General features: G+C 51.4%; 1 protein-coding gene across 1 annotated transcript in view; it reads right to left on the bottom strand.

The window, feature by feature from the left end:
* The window catches only part of ITGA11 (integrin subunit alpha 11), a 114,103-nt gene extending 88,576 nt beyond the window's left edge, over positions 1–25,527 (bottom strand). The window contains exon 1 of the mRNA XM_041746500.1: positions 25,407–25,527. Within this exon, the coding sequence (XP_041602434.1) occupies positions 25,407–25,458 (52 nt within the window). The 5' untranslated portion in view covers positions 25,459–25,527. The remainder of the gene's footprint in view (positions 1–25,406) is intronic.
* Positions 25,528–27,086: the final 1,559 nt, after the last annotated feature.

The raw sequence follows: 27,086 nt of genomic DNA, 5'->3' as shown, positions 1-27,086 counted from the left end.
TACCTCTGCCTTGCTCTCTTACCCATGTCCACACTATTCAGGGCCACATCCAGGAGTGGCTTTTTATCTCTACCCTGTGCCTGAAGGATGCAGGGAGACTTGCCTGCTGGGGTTCTCACCTTCTGAGAATCTGTTCGCAGAACCAGTACCTGATGGCTTCTTCCTGCCTTAGTTTACCTCCTAGCTCTCAGATCTAGGTACTAACAGTCCCCTGCCACTTAGATTAGGGTAACACCATGTATAGCATTCACCAGGTACCAAACACTGTTCTAAATCTATTTCATCCTCACAATACCCTTTTGAAGTAAGTACATGATATTCTTCTCCTTTTACAGGCAAAGAAACGGAGGCTCTGTCTGAGAAAAGGCTGGGGTCACACAGCTAGGAATGGCAGGGAGGTGCTCTGAGGCCTCAGCAGTCCAGCCCGGGCCCCCTGCCTCCATCCAGCCTCCATCCAGCCTCCTCTCCCCCATCAGCCCCACCGCCTCCCAGCTCTCGAATTCCTTACCTTAGAGCTCTCACCCCGACCTGACCTCCTCCCACCCCTTGCTTCTTAAAAACTCCCCAGTCCTGGGTCCCTCACCCTAAATCCTGCTCACTAGAGAGCTGATTGGTGAATTCCTGACCGTAATAGGTATAATACGAGGGACTAGCTATGCCAGAAGGGTGCAGCCAGAGTCCCAGGGACCTTGAAAGCACCAGACTGGTGGTGACAGCAAGAGGGGAGCCTGAGAGTGAACACCTCTCAGCGGCCCTCCCTCCGTGTGCCTGGACCCCAGCCTCGGCTCACTCCCTGGGCCCTGTTCTGGGCTGCAGATGCAACTGTGTAAGCAAACGCTTTTGTTTTCCTTAGGTGATATGAGCTGGGAGGGGGGCGAGGGAGGCGGAAATGTAACCCAAACCCTCTCGGACTGTCTCCCTCTTTTCAGTTTTACTGGGGCCCCAAGAATCTTCACGTCTAAAAGCCAACCACACAGATGGAGAAGGAGGGCAGGGAAAGACCCAGAAACTAACTCAAAGCAAAAGGAAACGGTAAAGTGGATCTCTTGCCTCCGGGGAAGACAAAATAACACATTTTCAAAGTGAGGCAGAAATGAGAATTCAATGCCTGGCTGTTTTGCACCGTCTGCACTGCTGTCCCTTCTGCCTGGGCAGAGCACAAAAGCACAGTGATTCTTGTTCTGCCACCAGCCACCTTTCCCTTCTGCCTGGAGGCTGTTGTCTCAAATCAGGCATCTAAGAAGGCGATGCCAGCTTTGGGGGCATGGCTGGCAAGGCCCCAGGGCTCTCTCTAGTCTTGGCCCCTGTCACAGGCACTAGTGAGGGGGGAAGGCCTATACTAGAGAGAAGATGGTCCCAGCTTGGGGTGCCCTCTGGCTCTGGGGAGAAGTGAGGACCCAGCCCCAAGGGGTCCCGCTGCCCTTATAGGAAACCTAGTAACTACACACTCCCTCAGGAAGCCCTCAGGAGGGTGGGGATCTGGGCTCTGCTCTTGGGAGCCCCTGGCATGTGGGGAAAGTATGCAGTCCTTCCCCCATGGGTAACTGCTCGAACAACAGGGAAATCACACTGGCCTCCAAGCTTCTCTCGGGCAGCAGCTCCGTCGGCCGTGCATCCACTTCTGGAGGTGTCACATGAAGACTTGTTAAGTGTGGGGTTCAACCTATATACACTGAGTGGAGTGAATTTCCTACATCTTCTCCCAGGGCTGAGAGTCTGAGCAATAAGAGGACAAGGACTGGCTGGGTTCCATTTATTTCTTCGCCTAACACAGGGTTTGGGACACAGTAGGTACTCAGCAAAATGTGTTGAACTGAAGTCGAACATTTAGCTCTGCCTAACAACAATACATAACAAACACTGCTAAGCATTCCCACTTGACTTTGGGCTGGGCCATAGGAGGCAGAAATTAAAGTGAGCCAGTTCCCAGTGGAGCGGAGGTCTTAACGATGCTCTGTTTCTATTTGTTCACTTGCACTTTTGCCATCAATGTGAGAAGTATTTCACTCAGGCTAGCCCACTGATGCCAGGAAAAGGATGAAGGATATTTGGAGCTGAGCAGCCCTAGACAAACCCAGCTGAGATTAGCCGTCCTCAGCATGTAGGAGCAAGGCCAGGGAGACCAGCAGAGCCACTCAGGTGAGCTTAGTTTAGGTAAGTTGGTACCAGACACATGAACTACTTAATTATTGGCTGCCACTCAGATTTTGGGGGTTATTTGCCATGCGGCATTATTGTAGCCATTGGTAACTGATTTGGTCTAGCTCTCTCTCTTTTCTTTTTAAAGACTTCATTTATTTATTTGATAGAGAGAACACAAGCAGAGGGAGCAGCAGGCAGAGGGAGAAGCAGACCCCCACTGAGCAGGGAGCCCAACGTACAGCTCGAACCCAGACCCTGGGATCATGCCCTGAGACCAAGGCAGATGCTCAACTGACTGAGCCATCCAGGTGCCCCTGGTCTGGCTCTTAAAGGATGGGCAGTCAGGGAGGAGAAGGGAAGGTTTTCCAGGGTGACTGACAAAGACATAAGGAGAGGGAGGCTGGGGATCTGTGGGGATTCAGTTTCTGGGGTAGCAATCCGATCGTTCCCTTCTCAAGGGCTCACAGGGAAGGCCAGAGTGAGGAAGGGCTAGACCCGGTCCTAGCCTGTCAGGGAGCAGTGTGGCCCAGCCAGCAGATCATGACCTGAGCCGTGCACTCAGCCTTAGAGCTGTGCTATGGTGCCTCATCAGGACACAGGATGGCAGACACAGGAACAGCAGATGGACAGGCAGACAGACCCTGAGCATCGATTCTGGGATCCATATAGTATCTGAGCAGCCACAGACCCTCCACAGCACCAAGGCCCTCCTGTACCCCATTCCCTTTCCTCCCAGTTGCCAGGGCTCATGAACAATTACCGTGTCCCCCAACCCTACCCGCCTCCCCAGACACTCGAACACTGGGCCAAAGGAGTAGTAAATCTGTTATCAGGGAAGGGTAACTTCTTCAGATTTTTTTTTCTGAGCAAGGAGGGATCTTGCCAGTAATTTTTTTCTTGCCTAGCATCATTTTCCTGCAGTGAAGTGCAACTTTTTTGAAGCCAGCCTACACATGAAATGCAGACACGAGAGGTTGAGGTGGGGTTAGGGGCGGGGAGCCAGGGAGTACCTCTTTATCCCCCAGGGAGAATCCTAAGACAATCCCTGGGAATCCTAGCATGCCCTGGAACATAGTTTGAGAACCACCTGATCAGGCTTAAGCCCCTTACTGTCGTAAGTGAGAGAGCTAAGGCTAGGAGAGGGGTGGGGATTGGTGCAAGGTCACCAACTCTTCCTCATGCTCATCTTTATTCACCACCTGCCCTTCTGCATGACCTTCCTCTTTGGTCCTTGAATTCAATAAAAGTCTGTTTGGGTCTGCGATGCTTCAGGTTCCATGCTGGGCAGTGAGGACACAAGTCGTTAGACAAGATGTGCGGTCTTCAGAGTCAACAGTCATGTGGGTGGGCCACTGGACATGTAAGCTGGTCAGCAGAGCCCAAAGTGAGGCCAAGAGAATTTTGGGCCAGGCCAGTGCTCTCTGGCTTCTAATTTCACAATTGTCGCTAACTTGGCTGTGCATCTGCGGAGAGTCACCACTGCCTCAGTTTCCCCACCTGTAAAACGAGCCAGTTCTGCTCTCTGCCATGTAAGGCCCCATCCCCGCACACGTCAGTAGGGTTCTCTTGGGCAAACACACAGCCTGCTTCCAGCTGTCGGCACGCGAGCATCTGTATTGAGTCTTTGCAAACAATTTAGAGTTGGAGGCCCAGCCGTGTGGAGGAATGCAAACTCATCTTAACGTTGGCCGGAGCCAAACACATTTAGGAAGGGGAACTCTCCAGGCAAAAGTGATCATATTTTGCATTTCCGAGCCAAAGGGAAGGACTGAAGAAAACTGTCACATAGGGCTCTAGAGTTTGCAGGCCCCACTCCCTCGCCCTGCCTGAACCCTGGAGATCAGGCCCTGGGACCTCTCTTCCCTGGCTACGGCTGCTGGACCCGCCCAGCTGTCAGAGGGGTGGCGTTGGTGGGGGTCCAGGCAATGTGGTCGCCTTTCCAGGAAAGCCCAGCCCGGTCCCGTCGCTGGACAGTGCTGCTAAAACCCCAGTGAGGAGATCTGGGGCAAGTGGCAGGGGCACCGTGGCTCCCTTAGGACTTGTCTTACTTCAAACTTGTGGATGCCATGCTTCGTGCAGTAACTCCCTGAGTACATGGCTAAGTGGCCTTGGAAGCGCTGAAGCTTCTCTTTCCCTGGTTCCTCCAGGGGTGGGAGCAATGACCCCTTCACTGGGGAGAAGTGGCTGGAGGACCACCGCCAAGGCCAACAGATCATAATGCCCACCTCCTGAGAGCTAGGACTGCTGCGGTAAGTAGAATGACGCCGGGCGTCAGGAGACCTGAGTTCTCCCCTGGCTTCTGTCACTGATTGGCTGATTTTTTTAAAAAATGCATTTATTTATTCATGAGAGACACAGAGAGGGGCAGAGACACAGGCAGAGGGAGAAGCAGGCTCTGTGTGGGGAGCTGATGCGGGACTCGATCCCAGGACCCCGGGATCATGACCTGAGCCGAAGGTAGACACTCAACCACTGAGCCACTCAGATGTCCCAAACTTGGATCTTTACTCTTACAAAAGACCACCTGTTCTCCATCTTCTCTGATCAACTCCTCACATCTTACTCCTTTACAAATGACCGCCCTTCTGGATGGACTTCATGGCGGTCCGCTAACCAGTCATTATCCCACTGCCTTTTGCTTGGAAAGAAGCACTATGGAGTCCACCCTACTTCATATTCCTCCGACCACTAGTATAGCCAGCCAACCCCCTACCTTCCTTTTCCTTCCCTCCACTGAAGCAGCAGGAGGGAACCTTATTTCTGCACAGAATCTCAAATCCTGGGCTCCCTCCATCCCCTGGTGCAGGTCAGAACAGGCCCACTGAGGGAGCCCAGCGTATGCTCGTGCATGCGTAGCCAAGGCATTAGCCAGAGAGGAGAAGCTGCGGAGTGGTAATGACAGGCAGGGGTGATTTTACCTGACCGAGTGCAGAGGAAGGAGAGCACTCAGAGGACATGGGTGCCATCTCTCTGAAGTGTCATCCCTCCCTGCTGACCAGTAGAGAAGGGATGGGAGAGCCTTTCGTGCGGAGGCTCCATGGAAGTGCATCATCCCTCCCCACGGAATGAGCACACCACTCATTTTTGGGGGGAATCTCGCAGGGAAGTGATCTCATCCGGGAACCACGTGCCCACAGCCTGCATCCCCTGCTTCATCTGGCAGAGGGAGGAGCCCCAGGTCAATATGTACTTGCACGTCCTCGTGGATGTTGCATGTATGAAAAAGGGCACCCGAGAATCAGACAGCTTCCCCGCAGGTACAGTGAAGGAATCCGGCCGCTCTCGCCTCCCCCCGCTTTGCTCCCCGTTGCCTCCCTGTGGTGGAGAGTCCAGGGGCAGGAAGCAAGCCCTTGGTGCCTAGTGTTTCAAGCAGCAGTCACTCAACAAACACGAAGTGAGCACACACGCCAAGGGTGGGCTTGGGCCTCTCCCACCAAGGGGAATTGGAGACTCAGGAGGTTGCCCGCTGTGACCAAGGTCATCTAGCTGGTGGCACATGTTTAGAGCAGAGATCCCAAGGCAGCGCTCTCGTTCCACTCCTTCTCTGACATCTCCTAGTGGGATTCGGCTGCCACTCTCGGAGCACCCATACCAAATGCCAGGGACGGGCCAGGTGTCTCAAGACAGTATTTCATTGAACCCTAACACGTGATTAGGGATTTGATCCCCACTGGACAGGCGGGGAAGTGAAGGCTCCGAGTGCCTTGCCTGCCTGCTTCCCAGGTGACACATCCTTGACCCCTGTCGAGTGTCCCTTCCAGGTCAGCTGTGTCCGTGCTCGGAGAACAGGCAGGGTGGGGTTGGGTGAGACCCTCTACTCATGCCCAAAGGGGATGCCACCCCCCGCCCCCACATTCCTGGACCAGAGATAGCTCTGTTTTTGAAGTTTTCACTTGGGTTGAGACACTGCAGAACCCCTGTGCTAACCCAACCTTTGGTGCCAAAAGGGAGGCCACTATCACCAAGTCGAGGGGGGCTTCTGTCCCTCTTCAGCCTTGTGCCCTGCACAGTGTCTGGAACACAACAGGATCTCAATAAAGTTGACTGAACAAAGTCATGAATGAACTCATGAATGGATGAGCACGGAGCTTATTGAATTATGAGCACGGAGCTTATTGAATTATCTTGATAGTCATCTAAGAAGGACCTACGCTTGATGGGACCCTGGGCAGCCTTGGCTGTGCCCACCCCCTTCTCAATGCACCCTCAGCTCTCGCCACCCAGACTCTGCTCTGCCGTCATGCTACACGCCGGGTGCCCACAGCCTCCGAGCCTCTCTGCCCCGGCCGGTCTACCTCTCTCCCCTATTCCAGCCTGCTGGTCTCATCCAAAAGCTCAGCTGTTCTCTCTCCTACTCCCACAGTGTGCTGGTTGGTGCTTGCTGCCATGTGACTTGTCACAAATCAATCCCCTAAATCAGAAGCCACCAGACACGGGTTAGGTGCCTGTATGGAGTGGTGAGGCCTCGCCACTGGGGGTTCTGGAGGAGACCAAACAGCTTGCTGGGGCTGACACCGAGACTGTTGCATAAGCATCCAGAAAGGGGAGATGGAGAGAAGGAGCCAGTGCTGGCGAGCGCCAGGGCTCTCCTTTTTATTTTTTATTTTTTTTTTGAGAAATCTGGAGTTTGCCAATGTGCTGGTTAAGCAGATGTCAAGCTCATGAAAAACAGGCCTAAAAATTGAAAACAGCAAACACCGAACTGAAATTTGCTGTAATTAACATTGTTTTCGCTCCCAGCCTTGGACACCCAGCTCGGGCCTTCAGGCAACACGTGGATCGCCTCCTTCGGGAGTAAGAGTCACAATTTCATGAAAGCCAATGCATTTTCCTGCCTTACATCACTTACTCCCTTTTCTGGCCAGAGAAAGTGATCAAAATGAACTTCTTTCCTTAGGTTTTCAAAAACTGCTGTGACAGAGATATAAAAACACACCAGTGTCGGTATTACAAATTACTGCATTGCAAGTTCATTTAAGTACAATAGAGCCTCGGTCCACTAACCCTTTCCCCCCAGTGCACACACCTCAAGCTGCCTGGAAGACCAGAGTCAAGAGATGTGACCCCAAAATACGCCTGTACGACCCCCAAGAATGTGGGCCTTGGGCTCTCACCTTTCTCTACTCATCCCAAAGTGGCCCAGGGTCCTGGGATCCCACCCCCACTCCACTCCCCCCCCCACCCGCTAGATCACACCAGTCCAGCCCAGACCTGCCCTGTGACCCCCCACAGTCAATGCCCAGCTCCCCGCAGACATTTTTATTCGGATGTCTCCTGGCATCGTGCTTCACACAATCAAAAAGTTGCCTTCGGTTTTTCCTCCCCGACAGGCTTTCCCCAAGGCTCCCCATTTCAGGGCCTAGAGTTACCAGCCACCTGACTGCTCAGAGTCAGAGGCTTGGAGGTTGGTCCTCAGGATTTTTCTTCACCTCCTGTGAGCAAATCCTGCAGGCTCCACCCCCTTGGTGCTTCTGGAATGTGTCCCCTCTTCCCCATTTCCTCTGATGCCACCCACACCAAGTCATTCGCATGGTGCCTGGACCTTTGTGACAGCCTTCTGATAGGTCCCTCACTTCTACTTTTGCTCCCAGCTACACTCTTCCCTGGCAGTTAGAGTGATCCTGGCACTCTCCTGCTGAAAACCTTCCCAGGTCCTCCCATTGCCTGTAGGGTAGATTCCAGGCCTTACTCCAGGGCTCCCCCGGGCCCCACAGGCTCTGTGTGTCCTTGTATCACCATCCTCATCGCTTCCTCCTTCCTGCTCCTCGAGCTTCATGCTATAGAGAACCATTTTTCTCCCTCAAAGCATCTTCCTTATGTCTGTTATGAATAAAGATAATTATAGTCGGTTATAAGAGCTATTTGCTCCCTTGGACACGGTCTCCTCTCCCCCTGGGGTTTCAGTTCCACAAGGAAAGGGACCAGTGGTGTGCTGGTGAGGCACACAGAGAGCTGAATGTGTACGATCTTCCCTTTTGGTGATGTCATGGTGGTGGCTTTTAACTGACCACAGTGGGAGGATTTACACCACGGCGTTGGGCAAATGCTACAAATAGGGACTCTTCCCATCTCATCCCAGGAGCCAGAACTAGTTGTTAAACATTTATCAGCACTCTCCTGGAAGGGACCGTGTCAGTCTGTCTCCCTACCTTATCCACAGCATCTGGAGCAATGCCTAGGATGCAGCAAGTACTCACTATGCATTTGTTAAAAGAGATGGGGGGGGGGGGGCGGAGAAAAAGGAATAAAAGCATTCAGGCCTCCAAGAGTCTCATACTCTAACCTGCCAACAAGGAGTAGGAGGGAAATGTGAGACTTGGAGCTGCAGAGAGGGAGAAAACTTCAGAGTACTGAATTTGGCTCCAGAAGCTCTGGTTCTAATCCCGGCACAGCTTTTAACTTGTTTCACAACTTGGACAAGTTTCTCCTCCTTCCTGAACCTGCTCTCTTGTCTGTGAAAGGCACACACGGGACTGGATGCTCTATCTCAAAGTCCCTGTGTAGGATTTAACGAAGCCTGACGGTGTACCCTGTTGCCACTTTGCCCCCTCCAGTCCCCCAGTCACTGCACTGCGCCCACTACTGCAGAGGGAGCTGTTTACACTACAGTCGATTGGGTTATGCAGTGTACAGTCTGCACAGCTGTACGTGGCGGCCCTGCCCACTCTGATCCTGGCCACTGGCCATTTCAAAGGGAGCTGAATTGGACAGTGAGTTCCTCCCTTTCCTGACATACTAACCAGCTCAAAGAGCTCAGACAGTTTGGTTTTGGTTTTCCAGTTCCTAAGATTATTTCCTGCTTGTCATGGGTGTGGGGATCAAGAGCCCTGTGCATCCAGAGTTAGCCCCAGCCCAGGGAGTGTTTGGGCAAAGTAAGAGCAAGACAAGGCTTAGGATATGCAATTTGTGGCAGGGCTTTCCCTCGGAGGAGAGGAAGCAGAGCAGCGGGACCCAGAGAACTGCTGTGCCTGTCTGCCCTGGTCTTTGAATACAAACTAAAAAAAGGAATTGTGGGGGCCTTCCCTCCCAAGCCTGCAGGGCCCGCCCTATAGTGGACGCACCCACACCCATCTGAAAAGTTCTCTGGCTGCACAAGCTCAACACAGACCCAGCAGAACCCAAGTTAAGCTGGATGCTCTTGGCTAGGCTTGACGGAGATGGAGGATACCAGGGAGTGGAAGAGTTTCAGTTCCCAGAAGCCCTTTGGGTTTTGGCATATGTCAGTTCCTTATGGTTTCAAAATGATCTCAAATGTCTATTGTCACTTTTAGGTCTTCAGTAGAGTCAAGGGTTCATGATTCTATCTGTCTTTGCGGGAAAACAAAGGCCTGCTTTATGAGGTGGTGAACTCTCTGTCACTGGAGGGATGCAAGCCAAGGATGGCCACTTGTCTGGGATATTCAGGCTCCAAGTTTCTTCTCAGGCAGATACTTGGTAATGAGGCCTTGTAAGAGACCCCTGAGGCCCAGGACTGCTCAGGGACCTGTGGATAAGGAAGGGCTACCCACGCTCTCGACCCAGTTCTTTAAAAATAGAGTCCCTGTTGTCAACTTTCCCATGTTACATGTGGCCTTTATAGTCAAAGGTGACCTTCCGGCTCAGAACTGGTCACAGGAGCATGAAAGAAGAGCCCTCTAGGAGCTGTTAGCATCATGGAGACCAAACACTTACTTTAGAAGTGACTGAATGGAAGGCTCAAGAGGATATATGCTCATTCAAGTTTAATACTAGAGCCTGAACTTGCTCAGAGGTCATCACCTGCGGGCCAAGGCTTCTTCATTACCTCTGACTCAGAGGGGGAGTGAGAGTTGTAATCCAGCCCTAGGGGTTGGTTTCCACATCTGTAACACTCAGGGTTGGTTCAGACTGGTCCATTTGGGCCAAGTCACAGCTGGTTTCCAGCAGCCTCTCCTAAATAATCAGTAAGGAGTGGGGTAAGCCTAATGCTCTATCAGCCATGAACCCCTCTGTGTGAATTAGTTCACGCTTGTTCTACTGTCCAGCGGGCTGAGCAGAGCCACAGTTGGGAGAAAAGGGGGTGCTGGCTGGTGTGACCTGCCTGAGGTAATGTCACCCCCCTGAGCAGGGTGTGTGTTGGCACTGGGAGGATGGTGTGATGCTATGTAAAGGAGGACGGAGTAAGAGAGAAGCCGGTGAACAGTGCCTGCTGCCCCAGGGGCCAGGCAACCTTGTAGAGAGTGGAGGTACTGCTGCTAAATAGAGAAGCCCACCGAGATGCCACTTTGGCCGTGGCCCAGGAGGGTACTGGAAGAGGAGGTCACTCTGGAGCTCCTAGAGCCCAGAGAAGCAGAAGCATCAAGTTCTTCTGTATATTAATCTACATCTACTAAGGACACTTGGTTTGGAAAGGACTGGGGGTTTCCTCTTCTTTCACGGGGGCCAAAGATTTATTTGGACTGTCCCCTCTGTGGTTTCTTGCTCCCCTGCCACATCCCACCTCCCCGCCCCCCCTCACCCATCCCTGCACCAATTCCAGACTAGCCCCATGCTCAGCAAAGCTTTGACCTGGGCTCTGGTTCCACATAAAGCTCCCTTCTCCTTCATGAGTAGGGCCCCCTGGGTAGACCCCTCTTCCCTGGCCCATCCCCATCAGCAGTGGGGACCAGCCCAGGGGGGGCTCTGCCAAGTCAAGCAGCCCAAGTCAAGCAGCCCTGCAGAAGCCCTGGGGTGGGCTGAGCATAAGGGCAAACAGCCACTCCTGTGCCTGGACACACCTGCCAGCTCCTCTAGACTCCTCCCAGAGAACACCATGGGGTCCTGGCCCTTGACAAAGCCTTGATCAAACCTCCAAGGTGAGAGAGCCAGGGCAAATCATGCCACAGATGAACAGAGTCCAGATCTGTTTCATAAAAATCCCCAGTCAAACCTAACCTGGTCCCACTTCAGCTCTGCATGAGTAGGGACAGGGGCATCTGTCCTTCCTGAGCACTGCACAGTATAACCCAGTGGCCCCCATGGCGTCGTGGGTGAGAAACGTTTACTTGGGACAAGAGTGAACTTTACAGCTTGACTACTCATGCTTTTATTTAATGGGTATTAAAAAGTTATGAGCCAATGAAAGCTTAGGTTTCATAGCAATTATTGCTCAGGATTGGGGTAAATACAAAATTAAACTGATTTAAAGTCAATTTAGAGAACATTATTAAGTGAAAACAGTCGGCGTGTTGCACAGACACGGCCAAAGTCATGTGGGCGGTACACGGAAAGAAGGAAAGAGGTGGGCTCTGAAATGATCCAACCTGGGTTTGGATCCTGGTTCTCTTGTTTGGTGGTGGTTGTGTGACCTTGGGCAAGTCACATAAACCTCTCGGGATTGCAGTCACTGGAGTCAGGCTGCCTTGGGTTCAAATCCCAGGCTGTGACTTTATATCCTGGGTGATCTTGGACAAGCTACTTAAACAGCACTCCTTTAACAGGATTATTGAGAAGATGAGTGCTTGGAACAAAGCCTGATTCACAGAAGCCCTTGATGAATGTATCGATATTGTTAAATATAATACAGGAACCTTTACTCAGCAACTCATCCAGGCCAGACATTTTGGGATAGTCGGTATCACTTCTAACTTTTCATACTAACCCTACCTGGGAGGCATTACAATTTCCATCACACATTCTAAAGAGAAGAAGGGACTTGCTCAAGGTCACATGCTTCCTAAGTGTCAGGGCCAGAACTCACACCCCAAGTCACTGCAACGTGCCCCTTATATGAACCTCATTGGGCTCAGACTCAGTGTCTCCACTTGTACAATGGGTTCCGTGGCACCTCCCAAGCCCCCCGGGGGGCATTCTGGTCTAGTGGTGCCCAGGGATTGAACCGTAACCTGGGGTCTACTGTTAAGTCCCTGCCATCTTCTCTGAGCACTTCCAGCTCCTCCTCGGGGACTAAATGACATGGTCGCATCCTGCGGTACATGGATGATGTCTGAATCACCACCCTTTTGTGGGAAATGAAGCATTTTGAACTTGTCCTCCACCCGCCTTGTTTCCTGGGAAGTCCCATCATATACGTGGGTTTGTACTGTGTAGAAACAAGGCCTTTCCCAGGTCTCCTCGTGTCCTGCTGGAGTCACAGTAATAATGCTGAACAGCACGGGGCCAGCTGGGCCGACCTGGGCTGCCTACTGTGAACTGCTGGGCCCCTTTCAAGGCCCTCCTCCCTTGAACAGGCCCTCTTCAACCTCCTTGGCCAGCCCTCCTACGAATGCCACTGGCCTGTTCTTGTCTGGAAAGAAAGCTTTTATTTATTTTTAAGGATTTTATTTATTCACCAGACACACACAGAGAGGCAGAGACATAGGCAGAAGGAAAAGCAGGCTCCCTGCTGGGAGCTCCCAGGACCCCAGGACCCCAGGACCCCGGGATCACCACCGGACCTGAAGGCAGCTGCTCAACTGCTGAGCCACTCGGGTGCCCCTGGAAGGAAAGCTTTTAACAGGATAACAAATGGCCTTGGGAGGGTCAGGTGGAGCGCCCTACCCAGGGGCCTGGCCTTCTAAGGCAGGTGATTGGAAAGAGAGTGATTGTAACCTCGGAAGGGACTCATTGAGGGGATTTCAGGTGATGGGGGCGGGGGAGGGGCGCTGGGCGAGTCTTCATTGATTAGTTCATTCATTCCATTCATAATTCCAATTATTTGTGGCTTGCCTCCTCCACCAGACACTGCTCTGGAGCTCAGGCTACAGCAAAACACAGCATAGGAGAATCCTTGCTCTCATGATTACATCCTGTTGGAGGAGACAGACCATAGACAAGGTGGAGAAACTGTTATGTAGGTAACAATTAACGGATGAGAAATAGCCTCGGAGAGGTTGAGGCAGGGAAGGGTGTTCTTGTCGGCAGGAGCACACAGGGGGAGGTTGAACGTTTCACTGGGGGTGCCACCAAAGGCCTCCATGGGAGGGTGGTGTTGGGGTGAAAGCCTGAAGGAAGAGACAGAAGCCCTTTGGTGAGGAGCATTCCGGGCAGAAGGAAGGGCAAGTGCAAAGCCTAAGATGCTCGGTGCGTGCAAGAACCTTCCAGAGACTGTGGAGGTGGAGCAGAAGGAGCAAGTGGGGGAGGAGTCGAGGATGAGGTCAGGAAGGCAGGGGAAGCCAGATCACAAGGGGCCTCTTACTCAGAGGAAGAAGCGAGCCCTGGAGGGCCTGGGGCAGAGCAGGGACGTGACATGATCTGACCTACATTCTAGCCGCATCCCTTGGCCAACTGTCCCCTCGAGGGACAAGGCGGATGCCAGGAGACCAGTCAGGTGGCTGTTGCCACAAGCCATGGGAGCCTTTCTGGGTGCCCCCCAGTGGCCCCCCCGGGCCCCTGCCCTTCTCCTGGGCTCAGTCCTCCAGGCTGAATGAGTGGAGATGGGTAGGCGGAGGGCAGCCCGGAGCTTTCAGAGCGCGGGTGATGTGGGACCAGTGGAACTCTCTAGGCTGGGGTGTGGCGGGGGAGAGCGAGTCTTAGGATGAGCTAGAAGGCAGCTGAAAAGAGAAAAGAGCCGGGATGATCTTGGTGACAATGTGGCTACATTCGGGACCATCGGTGAGGCCTCTTCCCCAGCCTGCCAGCGTCTCTGCCCCTGGCTGGCCTCACCGTCAGCAGCAAGCACATTCCACAGCTGATGCTTGGCTTGTGGTCTGGCCTGGCCCTCTCCTTGGTTTCTTCTGCTCTGAAAGGCTTTTAAAATAAAAATCTGGGTTCTCTTTAAGTTTGGGGCATGAATCACTGCTTCTGGGCCCGGGAAGGGGATGGAAGGTGGGAGGCCCCATCTGCGGGTGCTCCGTCTCACTTGGGGCCTGTGTGTCACTAAGCACGATTATGTGAGCGGCTCCCAGTCAAAGCTCTCGGGATATGGACACCCTTCCAAGCTCCCAGCCAACCTTTCCAGCTGCCTGGGGGCCCTCTCCACCTGCCCCAAGAGCCCCATGAGGTCGACCTGTCTAGATCAGACTTGACTTCCCCTCCTCCAACCTCTTCTGCTCAGGCCAGTGACATCACTCCTCTTCCTCCATCTCACTGCACATAAACCCATTGAAGGACAGGATGCATCTCCTGTCTTTTACTCACTAGAGCCTAGCACGGGGTCTGGCTCATACAGGCTACTGTGTTAGGACCTCCTGGGGCGGGGGGTTGTGTGTGGGGGAATCATGTGCAGAGAAACGGAAGACATCTATCTTGCCCTTACATATCTGTTTCCTTGGAGAGGCGGTGCTTCCATATTTGATACATATGAACCAAGCACCTGCTATGACACTGTGTGAGGGCAGGGGACACAGGGGCCCTCAGTCCAGTGGGGGAAGGTGTTCAAGCAATGGCAATACTGTGTGGTGCATGAAGTGCAGGGTGTCTTGAGATCGTATGGGTCTCCGAGGTCAGATTGCGGGGGTAAGGTGAGGCTGCAGGAGGAATTGGTGCCCCAGTAGAGACCCAAAGAATGAGTAACAGGCAGCCAGGAGAAAGGAGGAGGGGGATGGGAACTAAGGAACCACATGAGTGAGGCCAGAGAGAGCTGGTGTGTCAGAAAATCTAAGAAGCTCAGTCTGGTGGGGGTGCTATAGGAGTGTGCAGGTATGGGTGCATGTGATGCTCGAGGTGAGTCCTGAGCACAGACCAGGGCTGGCTCCTCAGGATCTGGTTAGCTCTATTACAGTCTGGACTCGACCTAATGGCAATAGGGAGCCACTGAAGGTTCTTAGCAGGAGAGTCACACTACTTTGTGTTTTAGCTTTACTCTGGCTGCTGCTGAGAAAAATCTGATGGATGTAAACAAGAGAGACAATACACCTGAGCTGGGCTGGAGCCTCAGGGAGCTCCCAGGGCCCTCCTGCTTTGCCTACAGGTCCCTCTTCCTGATGGAGCATCCTTTCCCATCCCACCTGGGCTTCACTTGGGCTTTACCTGGGCCCCATCTGGAAATGCTGGCTTCTTGGGTGTGCAACCTGTGCAATTGCTCAGGGCCTGACACTCAGAAGGGGTTTCGCTTGGTCTAATGCTCTGCTGTGGCCATCCTGGAATTCTTCATCTTTTTAAACAAGGAGCCCTATGTTTTCATTTTGTACTGGGCTCCATAGATTATGTAGCTGGTCCTGTAGGTGTGGAAAATGGTATAAATAAACTCAGAGAAGAGCCCTATCTACAGATTATTTATGGGACTTTATGATTGCCACCAATTACTGGATCTGAGGGGCTATCACCTCCAGGGAAGGACAAATTCTGGTAAAGGAAGGGAAGATGGGCATTGCTTTGTGACCTTTCTGGCAGGAGGAGGAGGCAGTGGTCTGAGGTTCTGGGGGTGGCCAGGCTGAGAGGGAGAACTGTGGAGACTGGGGACACACCCAGATGTCTATAGGGAATGACTTCAATGATCTTACCTCACTTGCCTACCAGAGATATAGAAATTCTACCATTAGAACTTCATTCCTTTGGCTGAAGCATTGGTTGCTCCTTAAATTAGGTGTAGCAGATTAGATTCTTAACCTCCTCTTTGGCCAGAAGACCTGCCCCTGAGTTCCCATGTGACCTTGGGAAAACCTTGAAAAGCCTCAATTTCTCCATCTATCTAATGGACATAACCCCCTTGGCAGGGCTGCTAAGCCTCATCTGGCCCCCCTCTTGATAGAATGAACATATGGGAATGCTCATCAGGATCTGCACCCACTAGCTCATTTTATGTTTTTTTTTCCAAGACCTTCCTGAGGCACAATTCTCCCAATCTGCAAAGAAGTAGACCCAGGAAATCTGCAGGGTCAGGATTTCTGATAGCCTGGTGATGCTGCTGGAGGAAGAAAGCTGTCAGCCCCAGCTGCAGAGGCAGGAGCCCCTTCTCTGTGTCATCCTGTTTGGCATCCTGGAGTACGTTGCTATAGCAACTTGCCTAACTCACCCCACATGCCACGTGGAAAAACCTCTGTCTACTTTAGCACATCACCCAAGCCACAGACTGGCTTCTTCCAAGTTATAGGATGAGGCCGCCATCATCCACAAAGGCTGGAGTAGGATGCCTCTGAGGGGCAATGGACTAGCGGGCTGAGTGGCTAGATCATGCGAAAGGCAGGTCCCCTGGCTCATATAAATGGTCTGCTTGGTTGGTCTCTGTGCCTGACATTCCACCAAGAGCCCTTGGCTTCTAAAGAAGGTGCAGCCCGGTTAAAATGTAGATCCCAGGATCCCTGGGTGGCTCAGCGGTTTAGCACCTGCCTTCAGCCCGGGGTGATCCTGGGGTCCCGGGCTCGAGTCCCGCATCAGGCTCCCTGCATGGAGCCTACTTCTCCCTCTGCCTGTGTCTCTGCCTCTCTTTCTTTCTCTCTGTCTCTCATGAATAAATAAATAAAATCTTAAAAAAAATGTAGATGCCTTCTGGTAGGACACATGAAGTTGTCATCACTCACCAGTGCTCTTTAGCATGAATTACCTCATTAGGTCTGGGGTTCAGAGGGTTTGATTGGGGAATAGGAGCAGAGATTTGCTCAGCCTGGATCCTCAGGCTGGACTAGAGAGGGAGCCCAGGGGCCGATGGAGTGTGGTCCAGAGTAGTGGGCACCTGGGAACAGGTAGTAGAGCCTCTTTTGGCCCCAAGCTGGGAGGTAAGGGAGGGAGAGCAGCTCCCATCTTCCGAGGCACCATGTGAGCATCGCTTCTCACCAAGCCAGCATCTTGATTGACAAGTCAGTGGCTAGCAAGTTTGAAGAAGGGAGTTGCCACTCCCAAGCTGGTGTCCCTGTGCGGGTGGCCAACCGAGTGCTGGTCTCATTTTCCCCGAAGATCGCTCTTTCAGCAAGAGTATCTTACTCATCTTTCTATGCTTTCTAGGCCCATTTCCCAAAGAAATATCATGAATGGATTAAGTAAGAGCTGCGGCTTTGATGTCAGACGATCCTGACGCTACCTCTTACTCTATTGGCATGACCTTGGATGAGCCGTTAACTTCTGATGTGTAACCTGGTGATCGCAGTAGTGACCTCATGCAGCAGTAGCCAGGCCTGAGATGGGAGAGGGTGGCTCACACAGCGGCTGGTATCAATCAGATAATAATAAGTGATGGGAAGGGTAATAACTGGGACTGTTAGCTGAGGGCTGACCCAGTGCCTCCAGATGCTGTTCTAAGCACTTGATAGGAATGAATCATGTACAGATCATCTAACATCTAGCTCATGTCAGTGTGTGAAGTCATTGTTCTCCCCATTTTACAGATGAAGGGAAATGAGGCCCAGAGGGGCTTCTCCAGGAGAAGAAGAGATCACTCACGGAGAAAGGATTTGGATCCAGTGGGCTGCACATGGTGATTATTACTGCTGCTCAGGAAGCATGCAGGTGAAGAAAGAAATGAGGGACAGAGACAGGGAGGCAGTGTGACCACCCTGACTTTTTCCTCCAGGTCGGACTTTATTCATGTTGTGACTCAGGTCATAAGAACACAGTACAAAAGTCCTACGTGGAATGTTTTGGGAGCTTATTCGTTTGGGGGTTATAAGATAACCAACTTCAGTCTCTTTCCTGTCCTTCTCTCCTCACTGGTAACAAATGTCTGGGCTTTCAGCTGCTTCCACTAAGAACTTGTACAGTTAGGATTTACATGATGGGGGTTGGGTATGGTCCCCACCTGGATCACAGTTCCCTACAGCAAGCACTCCATACTGAAAGCATGTGGGTGTCTTTGGAGCTCTCAATTGTTTGGGGGAAGATAGTTCCAAATGGTTTTCAATTCTTGATGATAGCCCGCAGTTTGGTGGTAGTGGCGGGGGGTAGGGGCATTAGTGATGAGGATCAGCAGAAGTACCATTTTGAAATGTGTTAGCGCATGTTTAAAGCTTGTTTTGTAGCTGACTTTCTCTGAGTCTGCTAGATGCCATCACATACCACAACATGATAAAGGTCACATATAACAAACCCAGAGCCAACCTCTTACCCAACAGTGGAAAGCTTTCCCTCTAAGATTAGAAACAAGACAAGGGTGCCCAACTTTGCCACCCTTATCCAACATAGCACCCACAATCCTAGCTATGGTAATCAGACAAGAAAAAGAAATAAAAGGCATCCCAGTTGATAAAGAAGTAAAGCTGTCACTATTTGCAAATGACATGATACATATAGAAAACCATAAAGAGTCCACCAAAAAAATCTAGTAGAGCTAATAAATGAATTTAACAAAGTTGCAGGATATAAAATTAACAATCAGAAATCTGTTGCATTTCTGTAAACCTCATAATGAACTAGCCGAAAGAGAAATTAAGAAAATTATCCCATTTGTAATTGTATCATATAGAATAAAATACCTAGGAATAAATTTAACCAAGGAGCTGACAGAACTGTACTCTGACAGCTATAACATGAATGATAGAGATTGAGGATTGGGGCACCTGAGTGGCTCAGTCGATTAAGCATCCTACGCTTGATTTTGGCTCAGGTCATGACCTCAGGGTCCAGAGATTGAGCCCTGTGTTGGGCTCCATGCTGGGCATGAAGCTTGCTTAAGATTCACTCTTCTCACACTGTTAGTGGGAATGAGAATTGGTGTAGCCACCCTGGAAAACAGTATGGAGGTTCCTCAAAGAGTTAAAAATAGAACCACCCTGCAATCTGGCCATTGCACTACTCGGTTTTTATCCAAAGGATACAAAAATGATTGTATCAAAAAGTGATTCAAAGGGGATACAAAAATGATTTGAATCAAAAAGTGATTCAAAGGGGCACATTCACACCAATGTTTATGGCACCAATGACCACAACAGCCAGAGCCAGACTATGGAAAGAGTCCAGGTGTCCTTTGACAGATGAATGGATAAAGAAGATGTGGTATATATATCTATAGATATAGATATAGATATAGATATAGATATAGATATAGATATTACTCAGTCATCAAAAAGAATGAAATCTCACCATTTTCAACGACATGGATAGAACTACAGGTTATTATGCTAAGTGAAATAAATCAGTCAGAAAAAGACAAATATCATGATTTCACTCACATGTGGAATTTAAGAAACAAAACAGATGAACATAGGGGAAGGGAAGGAAAAATAAAATAAGATAAAAACGGAGACAGAGGCAAACCAAGAGACTCTTAACTATAGGAAGCAAACTCAGGGTTGCTGGAGGGGAGGTGGGTAGGGGGACAGGGTAACTGGGTGATGGTCATTAAGGAGGGCACTTGATGGAATGAGCACTGGGTGTTATGTGCAACTGATGAATCACTAAGTTCTACCCTGAACTAACAATACCAATAATAAATACTAATAATACTAATAAAACTAGTAGTACACTGTGTGTTAACTAAATTGAATTTAAATAAAAAATTATAATAATAAACTTTAAAAAATTCTCCTTCTCTTTCTCTGCCCTTCCCCTCTTTTTCTCTCCCTCTCTCAAAATAAAAGAGAGAGAGAGAGAGAGATTGAGGATGACACAAGTAAGTGGAAAGATATAGCATATTCATGAATTGGAAGAATTAATATTGTTAAAATGCCCATATTACCCAAAGCGATCTATAGTTTCAGTGTAATCCCTATCAAAATACCACTAGCATTTTTCACAGAACTAGAATAATCCTAAAATCTGTATGGAGCCACAAAAGACACAAAAAACAAAGCAATCTTGAGAGAGAAGAGCAAAGATTGAGGCATCACAATCCCGATTTCAAACTAGACTACAAAGCTGTAATGATAAAAACCGTATAGTACTGGCACAAAGATAGACACATAGATCAATGGGACAGAACAGGGAGCCCAGAAATAAACCCATACTTATATGCTCAATTAATCTATGACAAAGGAGGCAAGAATATACAATGAGGGAAAAGATAGTTTCTTTAATAAACGGTGTTGGGAAAACTGGAGAGCTATATGAAAGAAGGAAGGAAGGAAGGAAGGAAGGAAGGAAGGAAGGAAAGAAAGAAAGAAAGAAAGAAAGAAAGAAAGAAAGAAAGAAAGAAGAAAGGAAGAATGAAAGAAAAAGAATGAAAGAAGAAAGAGAGAGAGAAAGAGGGAGGGAGGGAGGTAGAGAGGAACTATACCACTTTCTTACACCATATACAAAACAAACTTACAATGGATTAAATGTAAGACCTGAAACCATAAAACTCCTAAAGAAAAACATAGGCAGTAAACTCCCGACATCAGTCTTAGCAATATTTTGGGGGATCTGTCTCCCAAGGCAAGGACAACAAAAGCAAAAATAAATAATTGGGACTACATCAAACTAGAAACTTTTGCACAGTGAAGGAAACCATCAATGAAATGATGAAAACTATCAACATCTACCAACTGGGAGAAAATGTTTGCAAATGATATATCTGACAAGGGATTAATACTCAAAATATATATGAAGTCATACAACTCAATATCAGAAAAACCAAACAGTCTGATTTTAAAATGGGCAGAGAAACGGAATAGACACTTTTCCAAAAAAGGCATCCAGATGGCCAATGGGCACGTGAAAAAATGCTCAGCATCACTCATTGTCAGGGAAACGCAAATCAAAACCACACTGAGCTATCACCTCATACCTGTCAGAATGGCCAGCATTAAAAAGACATGAAATAACAAATGTTGGTGAGGATGTGAAGAAGAAAAAGGAACCCTCGTGCCCTGTTGATGGGAATGCCAACTGGTGCAGCCACTGTGGAAGACAGTACAGAAGTTCCTCAAAAACTTAAAAATAGAGCTACCCTATGACTCAGTAATTCGACTATTGGGTATTTACTCCCTGAAAATGAAAACATTAATTCAAAAAGATAAATGCCCTCCCATGTTCATTGCAGCATTATTTACAATAAGCAAGACATGGAAGTACCCTAAGGTCCATTGATGGATGAATGGATAAGGAAAAGGTAGCAGATGCACACGCTGGAGTATTTCTCAACCATAGAAAATAATGAAACCCTGCCATTCACAACAACATGGATGATACCTAGGGGGTGTTGCACTAAAGGGAAATAAGTCAGGCAGACACCAACACCTTATTATTTCATCTGCAGGTGGAGTCTAGAAAAAGCAACGAACAAACAACATAAAATGGAAACAGACTTATAAATAATAACAGAGAATAAGCTGGTTTGCCTGAGGGGAAGGGGCAGGAGGGGTGGATGAAAGAGGTAAATGGTATTAAGAGGTACAAGCTTCCAGTTATAAAATAAGTAAGTCATGGAGATGGAAAGTACAGCACAGGGAATCTCATCAATAGTATTGTAGCAACTTTGAGTGGTGACAGGTGGCATCTACTTACCTCCGTGGGCATTTCCTACTGTATATATATTGAATCACTATGTCCCAACCTGGAGCTAATATTGTATATCAATTCTACTTCTAGTTAGAAAACAATCCCTACCATTTAAAAAAAAAAAAAAAAAAAAAAGGAGCCAAGCCAGCTCAGAAGAAAGTTTTGTCCTAAGCAATGAGGGGAGAGAATGGAAAGGAAGTTCCCTGCTGTTGGAAGGAGCTTCCATTACAGAAAGAACTTCAGAGAGGTCAAAATGAAGGTGAGTCACCGTCTGAGTGCCTTAAGGCCCACGGTGCCCGCCCGCTGTGTGTGTAGGCTGGGACAAGGACAACAGCAAGGAGACAGCCAATGTCTGTGGTTCCATGGTGGGGTAGAGATGGGCTCTGATGTATAAAGAGAAAGAAGGTGAGACTCCACTCTTGTCCCACCAGCGCCCCCAGGGCTTCTACATGGAAGGATCCAGAAGCTCCTCAGCTAAAGGTAGTTGAGAGGTTTGGTTGACAAACTCCCAGCAGGGTGGGCAGTGGGGGGAGGCAGAGTGACAAGCTTCATCTCTTTCTCTGCTCTTCCACAGCCGAAGAGCAGGGCTTGGACCTTTTTGGGCTTTGCACACTCATGGTGCCCTAATACGGTACTTTCTCCAGACAAGGTTTTCCTGCTGAATAAGACTCCTACTCACAGGGACACATGAGGGCCATGCTGCGCGGTATGGTTCTTATGTGCTCCACAAGATGCCATAAGACACTCACTCTGAGATCCCATTGGTTTCATGACAGCCTCAGTGGCAGAAAACATCTCTGAGTTCCATTATGATCAAGTCTTGGGGCCAGGTCTTTGGGAGAGGAGCTGGAAAAGTTTGGGTTTATTGGGGCCTAGGCATGTATGCCTCTCCTGGGCCTCCCATACCCCAGCACTTCCTTTATGCTTCTCTTAGGGACTTGGGTTTGACAGTTACATCTTCGTGCATCCTTACATCCCTTAGTTGAGTACTGCTGTTGCTGATGATGATGGAGAAGAGAGACAACCTCCTTGAATGCTTAATATGCGCTGGAGCTTTCCAAGCACTTTATTTGCACTGATTCATTTAGTCTTTGGATAACTGTAAGTTATCCAAAGTCTGTAAGTTCCATTATTTTCATCCCCATTTTGCAGGTCTATTTAGTAATTTGCCAAGAGCACAGACTCCAGGCAGTGAGACCCCCCCAGGGCCTTCACCCCTACCCTGTGCATGATCTCACCCTGTGCCTTTATGGAGGCTGGCAGCTTACAGGTGCTCAGTAAAGACTTAGTTTTTAAAGAATCATCACTCACCTGGACACCTGGGTGGTTCAGTCACTTAAATGTCCCACTCTTGGTTTCAGCTCAGGGTCCTGAGACTGAGCCTCGTGTGGGGCCCTGTGCTCAGTAGGGAATCTGCTTTCCCTTCTCCTCTCCTTCTGCCCCCCCCACTCACTTACTCTCTTTCTCTAAAATAAATAAAACCTTAAAAAAAAAGAATAATCATTCATCAACCCTAACTACAGTTGTGTTATGATAGAAACTTCCTATCAATGGATCTGCTTTCTCTGGATGTCAGCTACAAAAGTCTTTGGATTTGTCTATTTCTTTTTCTTTTTTTCTTGCTTTCTTGATAGTTTTGCTCACCCACCACCCTGCCCAGCCTGTAGCAGAAGCTCTGGCAAGACAGGGGCTCTGAACTCATAATGGCTTCAATGCAGACTCATTCCCAAGTTGGCCTGTGACAGGTCCCCTGTTCCCCTGCTCAGCCAAACCGCACCGTCACCGGCAGGCAAGCTTCCTGGTAATCCTCACATTGAATCCATGTGATACAGTTGGGAGACTGACATAAGTCTTGCTCTGAAGCCAGGGGAATGGGCCCATCCACATCGAGACCTTTCCAATTTTCAGAGTCCAAACTAGGTCACCCTTGTGGTTTTGAAATATCCACCTCTTTGTTCTTTAATTTGTCCCAGGAAATAACACTCTAACTTACAAACCATCCTACTTGTAGAGCCTTTCCACACTCCTACAAGACCCTGTTGAAAGGATACCTCCTCCTTCAGGAAGCCTCCCTTGCTAATCCAAGTGAAACTGAACGTCTCTTGTTTGAACCACAGCCCTTAGACTTCTCTGCGTCTTCCACTCTCTGCTCCTTCTATTTTGCTTGCCCTGGCCTTGCCTTATTCCCGGCTCCAGGCAGGGCCCAGATTGCACACATACTTGGTCCCCACCCCCAGTTCCTTGCAAGCAGATGTCGTTCCAACATTGATTGATATGTTTAATGAATCCCATACTTTAAGAACCCAAACTGACCAGACATAACTCAAGGGTGGTTTTCTCCATATAAAGGGAATTCTGAGTCACAGATCCTGTCCCTGTCCCTCACCCCCACTCCCCTAGCACACACACCCCCACCCCCATTCCTGCTTGAGTAACAACATTAGCAACCATTGCTTCTGTCCTGCTGTGCACCAAGCCCTGCGTTAAGAACTGTTCCGACAGGGCCTCGCTTTATTATCTGGAGAACTTTATGAACTCCGTCTGAATTTCTATCTCCCTTCCGCAGAGAAGGAAACCTGTTGGAACGGTTGCATAATGCACCCAAGGTTGTACAGCTAGTGTGCAGCAGAGCCAGCAGGGGAGCTACGCTCTGATTTCAAAGACTTCACTCTGAGCTTCCTGAGGTCCCACTGACTCCAGCCCCTAAGGCAGCCACTCCAGCTCAGGCTCTGGTGGGGTGGTTCCTCTGTTGGAGTCACACGGGAGCGCATTTCCCTTTCCTAGGGTTGGATCTCCTGATCTGAAGACAGCTCCTGGAGCTTCCCTCCCAAGTGTTCTGGAGTGGGCTTCACGCCCTCCTGCAGCTGGTTTCTAGATGTCTACTGGCCTGGTGGCAGCCCTCCCCTTGCCCTCCCCAAAGCCCCCTTCCCCCAACAATTTAAAGCGTTAATGTTTATTTTGTGGCTCTAGGATCCGGACTGAACTCCAGCAGCCAGAGACTCTTTCAACTACAGGCCCTCCCAGAAGCTCAGCTGTAGACCGTGGGAGCGGGGGTGGGGGGTGCACTTGTTTCCGGGGTACCTGGGACCAGGAGGGAGTCAGCTCGGGCTGGGGGGTCGCCACCTGTGCTCCCCGACAGCTCCTCTCCAGCTGCCTCCACATCTGCCCCTCGGTACTGGCCGCAGCCCCAGCCTGGAACTCAGGCGGAAGGGGAGGCCAGGCCGGGCTGCCGGTCCCCGCGGCGGGCGCTGGTCACCCCCCGCCTGCCCCCGGGCCCTCGGCTGCGCAAAGGGGAGGCCCCAAAGCTGTCGCCGCGGGGAGAACCGAGCCGCCCGGAGCTGCGGGTGCGGGCCGGGCCGGCGGGCGGGGAGCGGAGAAGCCCAGGCTGGGCGCCCCGGGGCGCAGAGCGCAGGGCTGGCCTCCGGCTGCCCGTCGTGCGCCCCGCGGGACCCGGGTCCCCGCCGCGCCCCGACACCTGGATTGCATTAGGCGGGCGGCGCGCGTCTCGGCCACGGCGGCTTCCCCAGGTTTATTGAATAATTGCATACATCCGAGCGCGGGTTGCCCCGTCCCTACCCCAAGGGTCAGGTACCGGGGTTGGGGGGAGCCGTCGGGCGACCGCTCGCCACCGTCTGGGGGCCGCCGCCCTGGGGCTTCGTGCGTCCCCGGCCCAAGGGACTCAGCTCAGCTCCCGGGGCCCAGGTCCGCCCCCCCCCCGCCCGGCGCCCCGGGGCCGCAGTGTCAGGCCCCCCACACTTCAGGCGGCGCCCTCCGCGCGTCCGGCCCCCCCCCCAGCCCGGGCCAAGCGCCCTCCGCGCCCCCGGGACGCCCGAGTGTCCCCGGCGGGGCCCCGGGGGGTGGCCAGCCCCGCGCGCGGCTCTTCCCAGCTCTTCCCCCCGCGCCCAACTCCCGGCTCCCCGTCCCCGGGCGCGCCTCCCTCTCCGCGGAGCCACGTCCCGGGGGACCCCCGTGCGCCCCGCGGCCGGGCTCCGACGCGGCCAGGGGCGCCCACCGGCACGCGGAGGCAAAGGGGCACGTACCTGGCCCCAGGCTGAGCGCCCAGGCCACCAGCAGGGCCCTGGGCAGGTCCATGGCGCGGGGCGCGGGGCGCGGGGCGCGGGCGGGGGGCGGGCGGCGGCTCCTCGCGGCGCCCCGAGCCTGCACTGCGCTGCGCCCGGCTCCCTGACAGCCCGGCTCCCGCGGAGGAAGTGGGAGGGCTCGCGCGCGGGGAGGGGCGCGGACACGCTCGCTCGCGGGCTCCCGGCCAGTCCCGGCCCCTCCGCCACCTGGGCCGGCGCCCGCACCCCGCGCCCCACCGCGCCCCACCGCGCCCCCGCCGCCCCGGAGACCCCCCCCCCCAGAGCCACCGCGGCGCCCCCTCCATGCTGCGCCGCCAAACCCCAAGCCTCTGCAGAAAAAGTGGTTTCTGCTCCCATGCCCTGGAGGGAAGAGCTTCACGGAGCTCGGAGGGGTATCTCAGGGGACCCGGGGGACCCCGGCCACGACTCAGGTCTCACTTGGCCCAGGGGAGCGGATGTCCCTCCAATGTCAATTCTGAGACGTCCCCCTGCCTGGCCGCACCCAGGGGGCTTGGAATGGAAAGGCCCCAGGGCTTCTTCCGACCCTAGAATACATGCAGAGCGTCCCCCCAACGCCACCCTGTCTGCCCTTCCTACCCGAGGCGCCCCAACACAACCAGGAGGATGGGGTGCCGGCTTCTACAACGGCAAAGCTCTTCTTTGGAACGCAGCCACCTTCCTTCCCAGTAGCTCTAACCCCTGACAAGGAAATCCGATGCACATTTGTTGCACAGACTTTAAATCAGGTCTTGGACCCCAATGGGTGAACGTGGAGGCTCGCCTTGTCCGGCAAGGGAGAGAGCTGAGGTAGAGGGTGGGGTGGCTCAGGTGAGGAAAGCTAGAGCGCAGGCCCCACATCACTATGTCAGGAAGGCCTTCCTTCACCACTTTCCCAAATCGGGATCCGTACCAGGGAGCGTGCTTGCTCACTCTCTTTCCATCTCTCTCTCTCCTTCATTGTGCTTAGTAGAGAAACTAAACATCCGCTAGTATAATCATTTGATAAACTTTTCTTTCCTTGTCCAGACCCAAAACCCCATTAAGGTCGAAATTCCTGTTAGGTTCACAACAGAGCACTCAGCGCTCAGCACCCAGGGACATAGTAAGTGGATCGATGACCAGGCAGGTGAGCACAGGAGACGTGAGGTGCACAGAACCAAGAATCTCCTGTCTGAGAGGGACTGGAAGGATTTCCTAGAGGGGTTGACATTCAGGCTGGGTCCTGGAGGATGAGGTGGGCTTTGAGAAGGCCCAGGTTCGTGCATGTATAGTAATGGGTGTTGCACCTGCCTCCTCAACATTGCTCTCTTCTTGCTAGCTACCCTGGTTTTCATTTTGGTAACCTCACCTCTCCCACTTAGCCACAGACTTTGGGGAAAGCTGATTCCATCTCTGGGAGGTGTGTGTGTGTGTGTGTGTGTGTGTGTGTGTGTGTTTTGGGGGAGGCATGTGGTTTAGGCTGAAGTGAATCAGTGTATTGTCATCCCCTGGCCATAGTTTAAGAAAAGGAAACGTGACAAAAGAAAATGGTTTTCTAGGAAACAAGCTTTTTGGATCTTCTTTTTTTTTTTTTTTTTTTTTAAGATTTTATTTATTTATTCATGAGAGACACACAGAGAGGGAGAGACATAGGCAGAGGGA

The sequence above is a fragment of the Vulpes lagopus genome, chromosome 2, assembly GCF_018345385.1.
Source record: "Vulpes lagopus strain Blue_001 chromosome 2, ASM1834538v1, whole genome shotgun sequence".
Taxonomy (NCBI): domain Eukaryota; kingdom Metazoa; phylum Chordata; class Mammalia; order Carnivora; family Canidae; genus Vulpes; species Vulpes lagopus.
Note: the sequence above shows the minus strand (reverse complement) of the source record. Positions and strands in the feature narration are given on the sequence as shown.